Genomic DNA, 22,321 nt, shown 5'->3' on the forward strand with positions numbered 1-22,321 from the left:
TGTTCTTCTCCTTCCACTCCCATCCCCCAGGAAAATTTATCATCATGTCAGAAAATGACTGACATTTAGTATATTATATTAAATTTATTTATTCTTTTTTTCAACGGCTACAACAAAAACCAATATCTTATATAAATTATAAAATAGAAAGAGATATTGAAATAGCTTACTATCAAGGTAAAATTAAAAAAGAAAAAATATTGGCGTACCCTGTTTTTTTTAATAAAAACTGAACCGAAATAATTTATACGAAATACTTCATCACTTTTTAAAAGAAGTTTTTTTTTTTTTGAATTTTTAAAAAGACTTGGTGATTACTTAAAAACTTCTGTTTGGCCGATTTAAAAATCATACTCTAGCATTGATATTTCATAGGGCCTAATCTTTCTACCATCTTTTTCTGATACCTCGAGGCTTATATAATATTAAGATTTAAGCCGCTTTTTAAAAACGGTTTTGTTAATAAAATTGGAGTTATAACCTCAGTTTCAAATGTACTATTGTTAAAATATGTATAAATTTAATAGATAGATGTATAAATAAATATTAAAAATCATTGAGTTTTCATAATAATTTCTAAAAAATAATATAATATATTATATCAATTGCGAAAAATGATATTTTTTTTAAAGTATTTAATTGATTTATAAAAGACTTATTCGTGTTAATAAATTTATAATGTCGTCAACCCTCTTACGATTTAGAATCTTTTTCTTAATCTGTCTTAACATAAGCAAAATTTTTGCTATCTACAACGATTATATTTATTTTTACTCTAAAGGCATTATCTACTTTAACAAATCTGGGATTTCCTTTCATTCTCAATCAAAAAAGAAGATCCCAGGAGAATCTGCCGAGTTGTCCTTTTTTATACTTAGCTGATTCCTTTTTGAAAGAGTACTTTTTATTCGATACAATAAATATTTATTATTTTCTAATTGGAGGAGTTAAAGATCATGTATTTTTTTAAAGTTAATGTAATATAATAATTTCTCACTAAATTAATATTTGTATTAGACCTTTACTATTCAAAAGTTAAACCATTTTATGAAGTCTATGAAACTTTGTTTTACATATGGAATCTATTTTTTAAAAAAAATAAAATAGCGGTATTCCGGAAAAAAAATGGTAGATTTTTAAATAATGAGCGCCATTTGTTACAAATAACAAGTTTAACTATTTTAATTTTTAAAAAAAAATATATATATTTTATAAACTTCTTTCGAAATGACTTATCTCATTAACCTTTTTGAATTTTTCAATAAATACTTTTTACAAGTAAATGAATAATAACACTGGATTTATAATAATCTTGTATCGAAAATATATTGTATAAAAATGCAAATAAATATTTAAAAACATTAATGAATTGATATAATAATTTTAATAAGATGTGTATAATATTCAATTATGTTTGACATAGACAAGCAAGGCCATGGCAATTGGCAATATTTTTGCATTTTTACGGACTAATAAAAATTTTATAGCATTACAAAATTTTATTTATGAACGATAGCGAATATACAACAATGGAATCGGTGCATTATCGAGTACATTGTTAATAAATGGCTTAAAAAACTGATCCTTTAATCCAATTTTCGCTATTTCAGCTAACACATGAAATTCACAAGTGCTGTAAGGGAATGAAACGACTATTTAACCTCATCCAATTTTTCTTTCATTATCCTATATTCACTATACCCCACATCTATCAACATTTTTTTATAAGCATTTATAGGATCGGGCTCTATTATCCATGAGCTCCTCCATGGTAGAAATAAACCTTTATAGAACCCTTTAATTTCTTTAAATGAGGACTAAATTCTTGATCATTTAAAGCTTTTTCGATCGCGTAATTCATACTGTCTACAATCTCAGAGTATAACAATAAATTCTAACTCCAACATTTATAACATTAAAATGATTAGAGAGCGCTTTTGGCTGATTTTAGATCCAATGAAAAGTTCGGGCCATATTTTAATTTTTGCAAAAATACTCACGACAGGCTTATTTTAATTTTCTTAAATACCCGAGCCAGGCCGGGCCTAAAATTTTTGGAAATAAAATCCGGGCCGGGCCCTCTAAATGGTATCTCTACAGGTCTCTGTTAAAAATATTAACAATATTAATGGCAATTTTAAATTAAATTTAATTAAATGTGAAGATCTGGGGCAGGTTTAGCAGGGGATTATATTGAATAAAAAATTCCCGAAATTTATAAAAATATTAGATCCACTGATTTTTTTGTATATTATATATGACAAGTTTCTGACAATTCTTCCTGATGATAAATATAATATAGATAACCTCATGAATTTAACATTAGAATTTACATTTTATATATAAAAAAACTTAAAAAAATTTAAAAATATAAAGAAGCGCTATTATTCGCAACGCGAAAGAATAATAGGTACCCCGGGTGTTCTTCATGTATATATTTATTCGCATAAAAGGTTTTCGTATATATATTTGTATTTAATTGCTTTTTTTAAAAAAATTTGTGGGTATTTAGTATTTATATTTAAAATCCTTTTTTTTAAAAAAACGTATTTGTATTTATATTCAAATACTTTTTTCGAAATATCAACCATTTTTAACATTCAATTGTTTTTGACCGTTGAAATCTTTTATGTGTTCTAATGACGTTCCATTTTTATAAATGAAATTGACGAGTAAATAATTAATAATCAAAGGAATTTGGAAAAAATGGGCAGATTTTAATGGAACGAGTAACACCAGAATAAAGCTATCGGTTAAAATTTTTTTTTAAATATATGCATTAGAGATCTAAAAAAGTAGGCCCCGCTCAAACCCAGCCCGGCACAAAAGGACTTCAGGCCGGGCCTTTTTTTCAAAAAAAAATTGGGTTAGGGCTGAATAGGGCTTAATATTTTTTAAGAAAATTCGGGCCCGATCAGGTCGAGTCTTAGATATTTTTTTTTAATATATCCTATCAATTTTATGTTGAATTTTTATGTAAAATAATAATATTTTATTTTATTTATCTAGACGCCATATAACATATATCGTTTATTTTTGAGTAATACAAATTCAGGCTGGGCCAGGCCGGTAAATTTTTTCAAAAAAAATTTCGAATTCAGGCCGGGCCATCAAAACTTTTAAAAAATATCAGGTTCTGGCCTGAAAATTATGCCCGATGCATATCACTAATATGCATTTTAAAATAAAAATGTCATTTTCTTAAGATGTCATATTGCATTATTTTTTTTGATAATACATTATTATTTATATACTATCTCTTAAATAGAAATAGTTTTGTAAATTTTCTACTTCTTAGTTCTTACATTGGTAACAATAACAATGAAAATGTATTATATAAGATATGCATAAATCAAAAAATATTAAAAAAATAATTGAATTGACATATACGTGTACAATATTTAATTATGTTTCCACATGACAAGAGCAATCATAAATATATTCTTAAAGCCAATTTACTGACAAAAATTTCTTAGCATTACAAAATTTATATCTAATCTTATTCATGAACAATAACGAACATACATCATTGAAATTGGCATCATCAGTTTGTCACCTTGATGTCTTGCGTTATATTCGAGTATATCATCGATAAATTGCTTAAAAAACTGATCCTTCAATCCCATTTTTTCTATTTCAGCTAAAACATCTGGAAAACTAGCTTGGATAGCTATTATAGAGGAATGATTAAACGTGTATTTAAACTCATCCAATTTTTCTATCGTTATCCCATCTTCTTTATACCCCACTTCAATCATCATTTTTTTGTAAGCCTTTATAGGGTCGGGCTCTATCATCCAGGCGCGTCTCCAAGGTAATAATAAAAGTTCATGGAACTCTTTTAATTTCTTTAAATATGGACTCAATTCTTGATTATTTAAAGCTTTTTCGGTGGCATAATTCATATAATCTACAGTCCCATAGCATAATATCAAATTAATAGAACTATCTCGAGGATTTATAACCTTAAGTAGATTAGCGAGCGCTTTTGGCTGATCTTCGATCCAATGGAAACAAGACGAGGATACCACATGATGAATGTGACCTTCTTTAATTGCACTCAAAATATCTTTGGATGCGCTTTCGCTAGCTATATCTATTCTGGCAAATATGCAGTGATTTTTGTCTAGAACAATAATGTTCCCTGGAATAATCAATCATTGTTGATAGTATGTCTATTCCTAATACACTTCCCTTGTATACTTTGTCATGATTTATTAATATAGTTTGGTAAAGTAAATCGGTGCATTTACCATCTCCGCAACCAACGTCTAATACATTGTCGCATTCTTTAATGCTTGGGATTATACGTGAGAGGAGATAAGTGTAAATATGGAATTGATATGAGTTATGTTTAGCATAAGCCTCACAGTCCGAATTCATAAACATATTTTAAAAATTATTTATTTTAAAAAAAAAGTATCAAAAATGTTAAAATTAGCATCTTTTTAAATATCAAACTCCTGTTGTTTTTATAAATATGTAGATAATTTTGCGAGAATCTTTATTTAAATTACTTTTTTTTTTAAATTTTAAAAAAAAATTATTGTAAAAAAATCTTAATTAATTTTTTTTTAAACAATGGCAGCCTATTTTATAATTAAAAATAAGTAATTATTTGTAAATGTAACCAATTATTTGCGATTATATATTAAGATCAAAAGTCAATCCGTCCCTTCAAAGAAATAGCATGCAAATGGCGGATTTGCTATTTAGAAAAAGACGAATCTAATCCTTTAAATTTGCTAGAAAGTTTGATTATAAAACAAATTTCAAATTTTTTAAAAATTAAAAAAAAAATGGATTGATTCGAGGTCGATTTTGATACCCAAAGCCGCGGTCAGTTCCAATGTATTAAAGTTGATCGCAGTTAAAAAATACTTGTAGTTATATCTGGACCCGTTTCACCGGAATCGTTTCCTTAAGATGAATCACACAAATAAAAGCTATCTTTATTAGCTTGAGTTTTGCAATTTTTATTTTAATTCTTTTTAGATGCGATTAATAAATGGTTTTATTTTAAATATAAATTTAAAAATAAGATAAGATTTCGATTCTTAATAAAGAAATCAGTTAAATAATTTTTGAATGTTTAAAAATTTATCGTAAACAAATTTCTTTTTTTTTGTCAAGAGTTTTAATTAGAGTATTATTGCCGCAAATAGAATAATGAAGACAGGATAAACAGGTTTATTAATATAATTTAGAATTTCAGGAAAATTTTTAAATTTTTTTTAAAAATATCTGGCCAGAACAGATCTTCGATTTATTTCCGATCAACTGTGAACGGGATTCGTAAATCATATGAGCCAATTTTAAGATATATGATTTTTAAAATACAATTAAAGTGTGTGGAATTTATCTTGGTAAGATTTAATTTAACTATTTACTGCTCCTTAGACTAGTCTAAACAGCTTTACTAGGATACCCTATTTTTGGTTTATTTAAGTATTTGGTAGCATTTTATTTTCCTCATTTTTTGTTTTCTTTTTAGATTGTTTAGTCTAAGCTAAATGGCGGGCTAGTAAATAATAAATCGAATAAGGACACTATATTTTATAGGGTACAAAAAAAATATCTGCAGATTCATATATATATATATGCTAAATCATTTTAAATAATTTTATTACACAATAATTTATTATCCAATGTAAGTTATCTAATTTGAACAATTAGCTAGATTATCCCTGCTTACGGAAAAGTAATTTAAAGTTTTGATTCCCTTCGACCTCAACAAAGACAAAATAAAATAATTTAAATATTTTCTTTTACCCTGCGGCTAAGAGTATTTTTTTTCATAAGTTACAAATAATTCAAGGAGGACATTTAAAATTTTTTTTTGACACGGTCATTAATTATTCAATAATAAAATAATTTAAAAAAATGTTTATGAATTCGATGCGAGGTCTATGCTAAACATAATTCACATCAATCTTCTATCTATGCACATCTACTTTCTCGCATAATTCCACACATCAAAGAACACGGCAAGATATTAGACGTTGGTTGTGGAGATGGTAAATCAACCAATTTACTTTATAAAACTTTATTAACGACTAATAATGATGGATTTAAAGGCAGCGTTTTAGGAGTAGACATACTCTCACCAATGGTGGAATACGGCAGGAAACATTATTGTTCAAGTAAGAATTCATTGGTGTTCGCCAAAATAGATGTAGCTAGTGAAGACGCGGTCGAAAATATTTTAAGCACCATAAAAGAAGGTCTTATTGATCACGTGGTATCTTCATTTTGTTTTCAGAGGATCGAAGATCAACCAAAAGCGCTCTCAAATCTACTTAAAGTTCTAAATCCAAAAACGGGTTCTATTAATTTGATATTTTTTTATAGGACCATAGAAAGTGTAAATTATGCAACTGATGTAATCTTAACTAATAAAGAATTGAGCCCGTATTTAAAAAAGCTAAAGGACTTTAACGAACGTTTATTGTTACCCTGGAGGAGACGTTGGATGATAGAACCCGACCCTATAAACTATTATAAGAGAATCATGATTAAATAGGGTTATAACGTAGATAAAATAAAAATAGAACAGTTAGATGAGATTAAATATTCATTTCAGCCTTCCTCGGAAGAAGCTGTAAATTATGTCAAGGGATTTTTTCCGGATGTGTTGGCCGAAATTGACAAAGTTGGATTGAAAGAGTTGTTTTTTAAGCAATTTGTCGAAAATATTTTGGACTATAACGAGAAACATTATGGAGACAAACTTAAATTCTGTATTCCGTTGATGTTTGTTCAATATAGTTTATGAAGAAAATTAGAGGCTAAATTTATCAATTTAATGAAAAACTAGACCTTCATTTGTAAAAAAATTTAAGATATAAATATAATATATAATTTTATTGCAGTCATAATCAGAACGTAAATAAACGATTTATAGCTTAAGATACTACGACTTTTTAAATTTTAATTATTATCTTTTAACAAAAATCAACTTGAGCATATAATTTAATTATGGTTAAAATCAGAAAGTAAATGAATGATTAAAACCAAATAAAATAAAGGGTACAAGATGTTGAAACGCTGAGGAAAAAAAATTCAAATAAAATAATTTCGAAAAAACCGGATATTTTAAAATATATTTAGGATTTTAAAATATTTTATAAGCTGGTTAAGTTGATATTAATTAAATTAAATTCATTTTTTTGATCAAATTAAAATATTTTTAATATAAGTTGTATAAATTTATAAGTATTTTTATCTTTAGAGATTTTTAAATTTTTTGTCATTTCCATTTTTAATAGTATAGGCCGGCCCTCTTATGATAAGGATTGAATAGATATATGCTATGTATTTCTCAATTCCATAAAATCCTACTTCTAAGCACAATAGTAAGAAGACTATTATTTTTTGAACTGATTAAAAGGGATTGAGTCAGGACCACAACCCATACCCATGAATTGTACATGTATTAATTAATTTATGATGCAGGTGAAGGGCTGATTTTATCTTTATTAATATATATCTAGGCTAAATAAGTAGCTGTTAGTTGGCAATACTGAACAAATAACCATTCACCAATGTAGTTAGTAGTTTGATTAAATTAAAAGTCTTACAAAAAATATAAATAATTAATAACTTTTTGCCCGTTTCAACTTCTAAACGTTACTACAAAAAAGAAACGCGTTACCGTTACTCGTTACCTTTTCAAAAAAGGAACCCGCGTTATCTACTTTTCAAAAAAGTAACTGGCTACTCGTTACTTAAAAAAATTAAATATATACAAAAATAATATTTATTTTTTTTCCGATAATATATAATAAAATATTATAGTATTATTTAAATATGCAAAAAGAATATATAAGATCGTTTTAAAAAAAAATAAACTCAGATGATTCCGCAGAAAACGCATTTTGCAAAATTATCTTTGTCTTTTGTAAAATATTTCCATAATCTAGATACCATATTTAAAAAAATTTTTTTATTTAAAGTATAAATAATAAAATTGGCGTTATTATTTAAAAAGATTTAAAATAATAAAAAATTTGGGTGTTCCTTTCTATTTTTATAAAAAAAAACTTTTAAAATACTATAAATCTATTTTAAAATAGAAAAAGAAAAATTAGAAGGTGTTGTGCATTATACGGTTAATGATGCTTACCACCTTAAGGTACTATCTCTCAAATTTGAATTTTGTTTTTATTCATTTTTCATTTGGATAGGCACTACCAAATATATTTATAATATATATTTGAAAAATCGTGATTTTTGGAAAGCCTCTATGGCCCTAGTAGGCAAAAGCACTGATCTCATGGTCTCGGGTTCAAATCCCGGAAATGGTCATGTTTTTTTTCTTAATCTAACTTGGTGGTTCCATCCTTGGGGGGATAATATATAGGAGGCCGGACTCGACCACGTGATTCCGTATTAATATATTAAATAAAAAGGGTCTTACTACATTTTAATAAATTTTGGTCGGTATTTAGCAAATTAGGTTGGTATTTAGAATATTTCCATACATTCACTTGGTAGTAAGCATCATTAACCTGCATTTGCATTGTTTAAAAAAAAATTATTTAGAAAATATTATAATGTAAAATAAATATACATAACATAAAATAAAATAACAAAAAAAAAGAAAAGTAAAAAGATCGGGTCGATTTTTTACAAATATCGGTCCGATCCGATATTTTTGGAAAATGCTAAATATTGGTGCCGATTCGATCTGATATTTAAAATCGGCACAGCCTTACTTATATTTTAATTCCATGATTGCGCTTTACAAAATATTATGAAAGAATATTATTCTAAAATTCATCTTTTCACCTTCAAATGCTTTTTTAAGTTTGAACTGCTGGACATTGAGGTTGAAATATTTATGTTTGGATATAATTTACATTTACAAAGTTTAGACTTGGTACCATTAATTTTCTTTATTGGTTTAAAATATATTTCAAATTGGGGCCAGAGAAGGGTCAAATCATCTTCATCTGAAGAAATATGTACTATGGACATAATATTCTTAAAATAAATTATAAGAATAATAATATCATTAGTAACATTTACTTAGAATTTTGATTGAATATTAATTTCGACAGAAAATTCAACGAGAATTTAAAATAAAAATGAAGGAAGTGGTTGATGTGAATTAAAACTCGGCTTAAATTATTTATATTAAGAATTAAAAAATAAATAAAAGTAATTTAATAATACAATAAAATAGGTTTTTGATATTTTTTAAGAAAAAATATAAAACGAGTAACGTTTTGCGTTACCGTTACTCAAAAAAATGAAACGCGTTACCGTTACTCGTTACCTCTAGAAGAAGGAAACGAATGACTTTCCTTTTCTTCAAAAAATGTAGCACTAAGTTTTTTACATAATGTTTAATTTATTTTCCTTATAGTATTTCCAATTTGCAATTATTTCACTCCAAAGCCCGAATCCAAGATGAGAAAATATAATTTAGTATTCATAATTAAAATTGTTTAAAGAAACATATTTGATAAAATTACATTTTTAAAAAAATTTATTATTTTTTAAAACTTGTATATTTTATATATATCTTGACCTATCAACAGAATCGATATAAATAAGAGACCCCTAAGGAATTAAAAATTTTAACCCGGAGCCCCGCCTTTAAGCTATGTTTAGTGTCTCTTCCATTTTTAGGTCTGTTTCGGATTATTTTTAAATTGATTAGTTTACTGCTTACCATTTTTTTTAAAATTTTTTTATTTTAAAATAATTTTAGATGTATTTTGTAAATTCTTTCGAAGTGAAATTGCAAATTTGAGCAGTAAATGAATGTTAAACTATCCTAGGTTCTGAGCTGATTACATTGTTATGGTCTCATTTTAAATTTTTTTAAACCATTTTTTTTATGAGTTTTTGAAAAAAAATTTCTAAATAATTTTGAGCAAATAGCTTTATTTTGTTTGAATAATTTTGATCAAATTTTACGAAAAATGCCGAAATATTTTTTTAAAGAATTAAACCTTTTGTAATTTTCATGCATAAAAAATCTTTTAAGATGAAATCAAAAATTTTTTAAAAAAAATTAGTAATTTTTGCTCAAATATTTTTGAATATTTTTTTTTGAAACTCTGAAAAACCATTTACCTTTACCCACTTTTTGGTTTCCTACCTTAAACCGAATTCAAACTGATCTAAAATTTTAACGGGTACATAATTCTGTCTATAATTTTAGGGGGGCGTGAGTTCATAAATTAATTTATAGGCGTTTGTATTTCGTGAGGGTTAAACTCGATTGATAAATTAATAAAAACTAAGCAGGTCATAAGTAGGTGCACAGTCAAAAGGAAGATCCCAGGACCATGCATTTACAGTTGACACGAATCGCGGGAAAGTATATAAAATATGATATAAACATATTTTATATTCATTTTTGTACACGAATTCGCGATAACTGTAAATGTAGAGTAAGGCAAAGGGTAATTATACAAATTCACAAATGTAATTTTGGCACATTGCTGATTTCTTGTTTAAGAGTTGGGTCAATTAATATGTAACCACTTTTTTATTCGATACAATATGTACTATAGTTACTAGTTTCTTATGAGCGGAATTAAATATTATCTATTTTTAAGTTAATATAACATAAAATAATTTTTAGTTACTATTTAAAGGTAAAAAAAAACATTTTTAAAAATTAAATTATATTTAAACATGCAAATTTTTTATGAGTTATGATGAGGCTTTATTTAGATATTCACTGCTCCTTAGACTAGGTTAAACAACTTTTGAACTAGGATACTCAAATTAGGTTTGTTATAAGTATTAGGTGGGATTTTATTTTCCGCATTTTTTGTCTACTTTTTATAGTGATTAGTCTAAGCTAAACAGCCGACTAGTAAATAATATATAGAATAAGGATACTGCCTTTAAGGCTCCGATCTTTAAAAAAGGTTCATAGTGGGTTTGGCAAAATTTATTATTTTTTTGAAAGAAAATATTATATTTTAATTAGAGAAGTAACAGATTTAGATTGAAAAACATAATTATTTTTTTTACCTTAGTATAATATTTCTGCAAGTAAAAAGTTAATGATTCAGAAGATCCGGTTAGGAAATTATTGAAAAAATATACAAGTCATGGGATAATTTTATATTTTGTCAAATGTAAATCCGACTATCAATCATAAATTCAAATATGTGCTTTAAAAAAATTTCAACTAGTCGATATCAATAAAATTCGGAAATAATTAAAAAAATATATAAATCAACAGCTTCAGATAATTTTTATTGAATGTATTCCAAACTTAGAAATCATTTAGGAAAACTAGTTTTATTTAAAACAATTTAATTCAAATACCAAAGTCGTGTACATGAAAAGTTGCAATGCACTGTCAAAGTTAGGCATAAACTTTTAATTTTAATAACTAGATTTTGTTAAAAACAAATAGAACTATTTTTTAAAATTGTATTGTATTATTCTAATATTTCACTGAACGAGACTCCTTTTTATAGAAGGAGGATTCAACAGCAATGAATTTAACAAACTAATTATATTTTTTTAGAATATTAAATAATTTCCCACTATACACTTAGCTTCAAATTATACAATATATTAAGTCAAAATTTGAAACAATGAAATACAAAAGAATTTTTCATATCTAATTAGATTGATACAATTTAGTATTTTTAATTTTTCAAATTGCGGGAGAAATTTGGTATTTTGCGGGTAAAATATGAGAATTGTAATAGAAATGTAAAAATTGCTAAAAAAAATGTTTTGCGTGTCACCGGGATTGTGAATTGTCTTAGTTATCCCACTGTTAATTCTTATAATTCTCTATATGAATATTAAAAAAGTCGGTAACGTTTTATAATTTCAAAAAGTTAATATTTTATACTTAGTTTTAATTTTCACTTCTTTGCCTTGGAGTTACTTTATTTATAATTATATTTTATATAATAATTTAAACGTTATTCGTGATAATTAAGCTCCTAACACCATAATGTTATACAAAAACACACATGAAAATGATAAAACATGAATGATGTTGATTTAGTATTGGATAAAAATTGTGCTGCCTGCAATAAGCAAGTTGATCCATTTTCTAATCATTGTTTCTCTTGCCTCAAAGTCAGTTGCCGTTTTTTATCTTTGATTTCGGCCGGTTTACCTAATATTTTGGAGCCGTTAGGCCTCCTAAACGAGGAAGGCAAGCGTCCCGATGGCATGTCTTTAACTTCTTGGCTCGGTGGCAAAAGACTTGACTGTGTCTGGGATGTCTCATGTGTCACCTCGTTTCCGGCTAATAGAAACCATGACCTCTTAGAACTCCAAGAAGTCAAAAAATACAACAACTATAGGTACTTCTAAATTCTTTTATTTTTATTCCCCTTATTTTTAGTGTTTTGGAAAACCCCGGTTCCCAATCCCTAAAATTTTTAAATCATTTGGGTAGATAATTTCATAAGGACGGGGGTTAAAAACGAGTCCTTATCTCTCAAACAAAAAATCCAATTTGAAATCCTAAAAGGGAACAACTGTTTCTTTGAAACATTACCTCTTACCTCCTAGTTCAATACACATGGCATTCTTCCTTTTTTTCTTCTTCTTTATATATAGATGTTAAATTTATAAATATTTATATTAAATACTAAATATTATATGTATATTAATATTTTACATTTTTTTTATAATTATATAATACATGATTATTATTACTAATAAAATAAAATTTGAAGGTATAAAAACGTTAGTGCGTGAGAAATTAGATTTCATGTCTGCGTGTAAATAAAAATTGCGGGAGTCTTCCGCTGATGGGAGGAGACCTGGCAACCTTGATCTTTTCTGCCATAAAAAAATCAATTATTTTTTACACTTTATTTACAATCAATAATACAATTATCATTCATCAATAAATTATTTTAAAATGGTACAATATTTTTTCCATAAAGTAAATCTCGAGTATTTAACAATTTTTTTTTACAAATATATTTAAATATTAATAAATTATGATGAATTTTTTATGCAATGTTTACAATAATTTGCTATAAAAGTCGGGTTGTATTTTGTTATAAAAGCGAATAATTTTGTACGTTCATTATAAATTATTAATACTTCATAAGAGGAAATTTTATTTAAAATTAATGACACTTTTGGTAAAACGAGAAAATCTTCCCTAAATCTATCATTGCATACGAACTTTGTTTTAAGTATCTCATGACAACATCTTTCATTTTTTTGTAATAAGGAATGAATGGTTGCAGGACTCTTCTCATCTTGACTGAAAATATTATGAAATGGTTAACTTGTTAAATATATTAAAAGATAATTTAAAATTTGATATAAATCAGAGACGCGTCGACAAAGGCCCTTTAATTTTTATCAACGAGAATAGAGGAGAATCGGGGCAAAAAGGTCAGTATTCTGCATTTTTTATCATAAAAATTCAAAATAAAAAGTATGACAAATTATAGCGCCATATAAAGCCCAATCCCGCATCTAAAGAATAAAAGTTTAACTCCTTACCTATAATATTTTAGGAGCTCTAATTAATTAGTGTGGGTGACATTTTCGATGGCTAAGCAAGAGGGTAAAGTGGATAAAATAAAATTGAACATAATTTTATTGTTTTAAACAAAATATTAAAAATTTTACACTTCCAATAACAATTGTTTATTATATAACCAAGGCTTAAAGAAACACGGTACAAAATATTAAATCATTAAGATAAATAGATGATGATAATACAAAAAAATACTAAGTCATTATTATAATTTTAAAAAATATTTTAGCCAGCATCTAAATTTTTTTGCTTAGGAGGGATATGTACCCTCTGCTTTCCCCGCTGTGTAAGCGCCTGAGTAGAGGGAGATCCAATATATTTAGAATAAAAACTATCAAATGGCAACACATTACTTCGATATCAATATCGCTAAAGCATATAAAAAATTTTTAAAATAAATGTGTTATCTTTAAGCATTAAGTAGTGTCTGTGGTATTATTAAGTCTAAATAGCGAATTCTTAAAACCGTTATTTTACTACTCAATCATATTTTCTTCTAATAAATAACGATAACTAAAATGACAAATAAAAGTTTATACTAACCATAAGAAAAATATTTGGTCAAAATTATATATAAGTAACTGAAACTATACTTTGTTACTTTTATGACGATACCATAAATAATATTAAATTTTTTTGATGTAAAAAAAACCTTGTTCAAAAGGTGTATATTGTCGGAAAGCACTCTCCAGGTCTAATACGTTCTCGTAATAACACAATTGATCGTATAATCGAGCTTCATCATACTTTTAAGAATTTTGGGTAAAAAATTTTTTTTATTAATATTATTCTTAATTAAGAGATTTTTATTCAGGGTGAATTTATCTATTAACACTTCTTGCATGCCTAATTGTATATGAGTGTTCCAAAAATAACTCTTAAGATCTATTTCCATTAAAGAAGGAAAAAGGGAGAAAATACATAACAACCTTAAATTATTTTGGATTTCTTAATGATAAGCCCTAATATTCGTAATTATCAATTTAATTTATAGATCGAAAATTAACATCATACTTTGGATCTGATTTATTTTTTTAAAAAAACTTTAAATTATATGTACTTCTTGAACAAGCACAGCTTGATTACATTTTGGGCATTGCAATTCATTGCAGTCAGATGTATGAGGGTTGATTTTCAAAGGCATGATTCGGGTTAGATGTGAGCAAGTAATGTCCTCACATCGCAAATAATTCTTTATTTTGGGAAAATTTATAAGAGAATTTATATATAAAGAATAGAAGGCTCAAATTATATGCTTAAAAATTTATGGCATCCCATTCAAGGTGTAACACATTTTGGGATACTTTTCAACCTAATTATATAAGTATGTTAAAATGAATTCGGGAGTATACTTGACATGGTTTTCAAAATAAAAAAATCTTAAACTTTTTTGGTAATCATATGGGGAGGGGCGGTCAATTTAAAAAAAGGCGTAATGCTTTCTTAATCATTATCATTCTTTCGGATCTATGTTTTGCAAAGGGAAAGGTGCTCATTTTTTCTATTTGTGAAACCATATACGAGTCATGGCTAAGTCATCTTTGGTTGTATAATTTAACAAAATCAATATCCATTTTGAAAATAAAAGTGGATATTGACTAAGTTTCTTTAAAATATAGGCCAATATTTGATAAATTTTTCTTCTCTAAAATCACAAAGACAAATAAAATAAAAAATACTTTATAATATCTGTCAATATGCTTCCTAATTTTGAGAGTGAATTGGTTAATCAAATAAGGTAAAAATTCGGTTAGTTCTTCTTTACAAACATCGCATTTCGAGAAACTACAAGTATATTGAGAACTATTAGAACTTGAACTACATGAAGGGCTATCCTTTGTTTTTTTACAAAATATTATAAAAAAAATTTATTACAAACTTATCAAAATTATTTTAAATGCAATTCCTTTACATTTAAAAAAAAAGGCTTCATTTTCAGCATATATCAAATATATTGATTATATATTATTTTTCAAATATAAATTTGGTTAAGGCTGTGTCCTAAATATCAATTAATTAAATAAATTTTGAGAAAATAAATTAACATAAGCTATTTTTAATGTAAAAATAAAAACAAAACAAAACAAATTATTAGGGCATTTTTTTTATTAAGAAATGGGTAGTAAAATTTTTTTTAAAAACTTTTCCGTCAAGCATTATGATCGTATGAAAGTTTATGGTATGCTTTTGAATTTTTGGATCGACTTGACATAGTTTGTAATGACCGGGACAAATGAATTCCAATTTTTCGATATTCAGCATTCTTTCATTGGGATCGTTATTGCGATTATAAAAATTTTCTAGACCAAATATCAGAGAAGCCTTTTAGTTTTTTTTAAAACCATTATTATTAAAGATAAGAAATATTTAAATATAAATTTAATAAAATAGTCTAAATTAATAGGATATACCTGATCTTTGGCTCGATTATCATAGGTAGAACTTGGATCGGTGCTCCCCTTATTATTCGAATTATGTGAAGAACCTTTATGAGCAACTCCCAAGCATTCTTCAATAATGTAGGTGTTCGTTCCTTCTATAAATTCGCAGATCCTACCTATAACGGGCAAAATTTGTTGGCTCAAATAGTATGCTTTATCTATGGCCAGATCAGATTTGGGGTCTTCTTCTTCGCTTTTGGGCATCATTTCAATCTGCTTCATAGCATAATTGATCTCTAAATCTGAAAAATCTTTCCCGTCTTCATTGGTCACAGTACCAAAATCATATTCTTTGTGTAATGTCTCTTTTTGGTATTCAATATCGGATTCTAACTGTGGCTCGATTTTCATTCCCTTCTCTTGGATATTTGAAGTGGCTGCAACGATTTCGTTTTCAAGTTTTGGTTCATCTTTTAAAGAATCGTGGTTTATTAATTCCGGAGGGCGACAAGGCGAATGTTCAACATCTACTCCGTTTTCTGGATTATTCATAGTGGCTATAGGAACCGATTGGTTTTCGACTTTTAGCTGATTTTCCTGCGAATAATGTTTGATGATTTCTGACGATTGTCCAATATCTATCCCGTTTTCTTGAATATTCAAAGTGGTTACATGACCATCTTGGGTTTTCAGTTTTATTTCATTTTTCAGAGAATTATGTTTGATCAATTCTGAAGGGTGATAAGCCCTTTGAGTTGCTGACATAGAATTATGTTTGAAATTTTTTGAAGATTTTTCCTTTTTTATAATATTTTTTTTTTAAAACATAAATATTTGCTATTAAAAAAGATAATATTTTAGAGAGAATTTCATTGATAGAGATTTATGGAAAATCTAAGATTAAGAACCCTTCATATAAAACCTTAAATAATACGATTATTGGCTAGAATTCTTTTTTAAAATATATTAAAATGACCGAGGATATTCCAATGAGGTACTTATCGAAGGAAGTGGAAAAAATCATTATAAACAAAGTGTCAATCAATTATTAAATATTTATAATTAGTTGATTTTTTGTATTTTAAAACACAAGAAAGTTTTTATCATTTTTTTAAATATAAAATGTATTTTATCATGAAAAAGAAGAAACTATTTGTAATACGAAAAATACCTGTAAATGAATATTATTAAAGGTTTTTCTTGAATTAGAATTGAATAAAAGATTTTATGATTGGTTATTTGTATTTATTTAAATTATTCCTATAAATTATTCAAAATAAATGGGAGTTTCTTTTAAATCAATATTAATTAAAAGTAAATTATTTTTACCAAAATATGTTACGATTGACTATTATTATTCAATTATTCTAAATAAAATGAGAGTTTCTTCTAAATTCCTATAAATTATCGTTCTTTTAAAGTAATCTCTACCCGAAATCTTTTCCCTCCACTTTTCATAGAAACAGGAACTTTTAAAATAGGAGAGAAGAATGAATGTACACAAAATTTAAAAGGAAAAATAGTTTTTTTAAAAAAAATTATTAAAACGATTATGAAGAAAAAAATATTAATTTTAATCATAATCATTTAACTAAGCAAATGACATATCCAACTGTGTCACCCTGCTTGAATCTTTTATTGCTTCCGCATTTCCGGTTCAATCTAAGGGCTACTTGTACGTGAGGTAGGCTTTTGGCGTCAGGATAATCTTCGGGATTCTTGTTTAGTTGCTTATGGTTATTTTTTAAAGTAAATTTTTAATTAACGGGATTAATGTAAGGTAGTTCATGACTCATATTTAGTTTTACTATCACACAATAAATAATGACATCTTAAGGCTGGGTTCATAGTGAGATCCGATCCTACATAATTTAACAGCTGATCCATTTTAAAAATCTTATAGTGAGATCAATTATTCTTAACCAATAATTGGTAGAATTTTATCCATGGAATAGAATTAAAAATAAAAATAATCAAGAAAAATTGATCTCATAAATAGATTTTGTATAAATCGACAGCTGTTAAATCGCATGGATTCATAAAAAAATATATCTTAAATCTTAAAATGAAGGTGAAAAAAGAGATAAAAAATAAACTTTGTAAATGACGTAATCGTGAAGTGGAACTTTATCGGATTCGATATCTTTGGATAGATCCATGAGATAGGTGTGAATAGAGTCTATTATCTCTTCCCTTTGTTTGTCAGACAATATTTGATCCAAAACGTAACTGATCAATATAAAAGAAGAAAGTATCGATTTTTTTTAAAAAAAAGATTAATCAAGTCCCCTGCGAAAATATGAGGTTTCACTATGGATAATTAAATTTTTAAGTAATCAAGAGATTTAAAATTAAAAAAAATTAGACAGTCAAAATATTTTTGCATCGTAATCATAGTTTAGGTCCTGAAACAAGGAAATGTACCAAATCTAAAAACCGGAAATGAGCTAAATCTAAAAACCGGAACTTACTTCTTCTTAAAATTTAAAAGATCCGATCCTTTTTAAAAAATTTTAGGAATTAGAGTCACTAAGTAAAAATAAAAATATTATACAGAAAAGCTATTTACTCTTTATTTCCATCATTCCAAACACTCTAACTTAAAATGAAATATAAAGGAGGTTTCATAAATAAGATTAGATGCTATTTCTACCTAGGTGGTTGTTATCACTTTATGATTAATAATAATTGGCATAAGTAATACTATTTATAATAACCTTCCAGCTTTCTTAGCCAAAAAGCTCCAATCGCGCCTAACTATATCCAACCCTTTTACCTCTTTCTCGTATAAATATAAACTTTTGGCGGAATTCTCGGCATCTAAAGAAGCAGGAATTTTCGGAATCAGGGATAAATTTTTAAGCTTCAGGGCCGCGTATTTCTTTTTCTTGATGAGCAAGAGGCACTTAAAAACGCCATCTATGTCCAATTCTAGGTATTTGTAAAGTTTGTTGATCTCGGTTTTTATCTTGAATAATTCATTATATTTTTTTTTAAAAAAATGTATCATGTGATCCAGGAAGTGATAATAAATTCCTCCGAAAGATTTTAACGAAGCTCGGAACAAGGATTATAAACGGTTCAAGTTCAGATTATGAATATTTTTAAAAATGTAATTTAAATTCCTTCCAGGTACTGACTCCAAACTAGGTTGGCTTGATTAAATCAAATAGATAATTGATTTAAATAGTAAAAATTGATTTGATTTAATTTAAATTTTCGTTTTGGCCATTTTAATAATTATTTGTCTTTTGTGTTCAACAAAGACATATTATAACATTATTTTACTATATTTTGTTTACAAGTTAAAATTAATTCTAAATTTTATTATTATAAATGATTTCATTACTATAAATGATTTTATATGTTACGTTAATTCTGCTTAATACTTTTTCTTGGCATAATAAACTCCTATAAAAATTATAAAAAAATGTCTATAAGCCCTGTTTAATAAATATCTATTCTAATTTTTGTTGTTGATATTATTATTAAATATAATTTATGTAAAAAATATTAATTTAATCTAAATAATCTCGAATTTGTTAACATTAAAATTAAATTATAAACTGAGTCAGAATTATATTAAATTATACTATTATCCTAAGTAAATAAACATTAAATATCATACTGATAACATTGTGATTTAAAAAAAATCATTTTTTAGTCAATAATATTGCTAATATAATGGTCTTGCATGTCGATTTAATAATCTTGTTTTAAGAGTTATTATATTTCAATGTATTTTTTGTAATTTATATTTATTAATTATAAAATTGGATTTAAATATAAAAAAATGGCGATATAAATCAGTTATTATTAAAAAAATCATCATTTTTGCCAAATGTTCATTAGCAATAAAAATTAAACACTAGATAAAACCTTTAAAATGAATACATCGGATTGTATAATAAATAAAAATTATTTGCATTTTTGCCATATTCCCATTTCTTAAAAATGGGGTTTTGAAGTTTGGTTCTTAGAGTTGTCACCATTCTGGGATAATGGTTGGGACCGGATTTTAGGTTTAAAAAACTAAGAATATCGCAATGAAGATAAAGATATATATACATAAATTATACTTTGCCACCAAGCTTCATAACCCTGGGAAGGTTAGAATCGTCTGACCCATCCAAAAAGGTATTTATCATCACACTATCCGTATCCCCGTATATTACGTCTATTTTATAACTGAAATTTGTAGATGACTTAGAGGAAGATTTCTCGTTGCCTTTAGCAGAGGAATAAATTTCTAAATCGCTTTGGGCGAAAGTCAGGGAATTACAAATGGTTCTAGTTTTTCCCAAAATTTCTCTACCTTTCCTGGTTATGAAGGCCGCCAGATGTTTAGCATAAAATCTAGATTTTTGGAAACCCAAGCAACCATAAATACTATTAGCGGTCAGTTTTAAAGCCTTTTGTCGAATATCGTACTGTCTTAATTGCAAGGCTCTTCGTATGGATTTGGCTGGCTGATAAATTATATTTATTTTTTTTTAAACTATTCAAATTTCGTTCACATTAATTTATGAAATATAAATATTCCCATTTATTAGAAAAAATAATTAAGATATTTACAAAATTTTCCCTAGCCATCCTCACTCAATGTGATTTTTTTTAAAATTTATGGATATTTAAAAATTAGTATTTTATTCATAGGTCACAACCGAAATTATGGATAAGATGAATCTTTAATATTAAGTTTTTTATTTGGCAAGAAAGGGCGTTTAAGCAGATACAATTACTATTCCAATTCAGTGAAAAATAATTTTTACCGTATCATTGGACGAATTCCTGCTAAGATCACTGATGAGTTTTTTTATTTGCCTTCTCCTCTCGACTAGCGTCCCTATCTCAATAGGCAAAACGCCCAAGATATTTTTATTGGATTCCTTTGACTTGTTATCGGAATCCTGCTGTATTTTTTTTTAAATAATAAGGTATTGTAGATTAGTTAAAATTTAAATTGAAAAAAAATTCTATTGTGACAAATATATTCAGAATTATCAACATAAATCTTACTTTATATAAAGCGGAATGGTATATCGAGTTATTTTAAATAGTATCCGAAACAGAATTATACCTCAGAAAGACATTCTTTCAAAGCTGGGTGTATGCTGAAAGGACCCGAACCATTATTATCGTCATTCACTATGGGAGCCTCATCTTCAGTCATATTATTAATGCCATCACCATTTTGGGTCAATGTTTGAGGTGTGATAGTGGTGAAGCAGACATTGTATTCTTGGATTATGGAAGGGTAGAGACTGTTGAAATCCAACAAAAGAATGTACTTGTCGTAAAACCCTTTATTTTTAAATAATTTCAGAAATAGACAAATAAGAAGAAAAAAGGAGTAACCTGTTTTAGGTTCAAATACTAAGCCTCCAGCATATGAAGACAAGTTTTTCTTGTTAGGAATTTTAGCGGCTTTTAACATGGTTTCATCGAAAGTTGGGTCATCATCATCCTCTAACATTTTGGATACATCTACCAAAATAAAATGTTTTATATAAATTGAATGGCCAAAAAAAAAGGTTACCATGTTAAGGGTTGTAACTAATTTAAAAAAATTATTTAATCAAAATATACTAATTATTTTTAATAAGGAATAGTTCATTTTCATCATTATTTATAATAATATTGGTGTATTTAAAATTTATCCATTCCCAATAAATATTTTACCGGTAATTTTATTTTAATAAATTATTCGATATCGGCAAAATTGAATCAGTACCAAAAAAAAGGTGAGAAAATAAATCAAAAAATCATGAATTATGCTAACTTATGAAATAATAATTGTTATACATGAATACAATAAAACCCTGAATTTAGTTATTACATTTTAGAAATTTCTAGTTCCTAAAAATCTAATTATTAAAATATTCCCAATGCTAATCTTTTTCTCACGTGTAACGTAAAAATATTTGGCTCCTTTTGAGGAAAATCGATGTTATACTGAAAGGTTAATTTTTTTTTAATTACCAAAGTCATCCAATTCATTTTCGGAATCGACTGTTTCCATTATAGAGATATCTTTGATGCTGACTTCTTTACTAAATGATTTACCGGGGTTTTTGGTTCTTGTTTTACGTTTTCGGGATGAAGTAGTCTTTTTAAAAGATTTTTTCAATATATATAAATAAAATAGAATATAGAGCTGTTCATTCGTCAGAAGATGATTTTTCTATACCATTTCCTCTCTCGCCTTCCGATAATAAGAAGAAATAAAAAATAAGAGATATCATTCAGGAAGCAAAGATTTTTGGAAGGTTTTGGATGACGTTTTGTTTCAAACATGATATTGAGCTAAAAAATATTTTTTAATAATCGATTCCTTATCCCGACATTTGAGCAGTTCTTGTTATAAATAATAAGATTTATCTGCACCCACCTTCATAGTAACCTTAAACTCTTCGGGGGAGGAAATATCCTATTT

General features: G+C 26.7%; 1 protein-coding gene across 3 annotated transcripts in view; it reads right to left on the reverse strand.

Moving 5' to 3' along the window:
• Positions 1–12,686: 12,686 nt before the first annotated feature.
• LOC135927507 (DNA polymerase alpha catalytic subunit-like) overlaps positions 12,687–22,321 on the reverse strand; it is a 34,665-nt gene continuing 25,030 nt past the window's right edge. For 2 of the 3 annotated variants that reach the window (XM_065463526.1, XM_065463524.1), the window contains exons 19-32: positions 21,868–21,994; positions 21,244–21,372; positions 20,966–21,189; positions 20,658–20,798; positions 19,965–20,354; positions 18,603–18,853; positions 17,982–18,114; positions 17,478–17,615; positions 15,916–16,683; positions 15,647–15,826; positions 15,184–15,339; positions 14,565–14,696; positions 14,157–14,250; positions 12,687–13,222 (exon numbers count right to left, since the gene is read on the reverse strand). In XM_065463526.1, coding sequence (XP_065319598.1) covers positions 13,083–13,222; positions 14,157–14,250; positions 14,565–14,696; positions 15,184–15,339; positions 15,647–15,826; positions 15,916–16,683; positions 17,478–17,615; positions 17,982–18,114; positions 18,603–18,853; positions 19,965–20,354; positions 20,658–20,798; positions 20,966–21,189; positions 21,244–21,372; positions 21,868–21,994 — 3,003 coding nt within the window. In that variant the 3' untranslated portion in view covers positions 12,687–13,082. The remainder of the gene's footprint in view (positions 13,223–14,156; positions 14,251–14,564; positions 14,697–15,183; positions 15,340–15,646; positions 15,827–15,915; positions 16,684–17,477; positions 17,616–17,981; positions 18,115–18,602; positions 18,854–19,964; positions 20,355–20,657; positions 20,799–20,965; positions 21,190–21,243; positions 21,373–21,867; positions 21,995–22,321) is intronic. The other variant, XM_065463525.1, reaches the window with a different exon arrangement.

This window comes from Gordionus sp. m RMFG-2023, chromosome 3, assembly GCF_954871325.1.
Source record: "Gordionus sp. m RMFG-2023 chromosome 3, tfGorSpeb1-WG-v2, whole genome shotgun sequence".
NCBI lineage: Eukaryota > Metazoa > Nematomorpha > Gordioida > Chordodea > Parachordodidae > Gordionus > Gordionus sp. m RMFG-2023.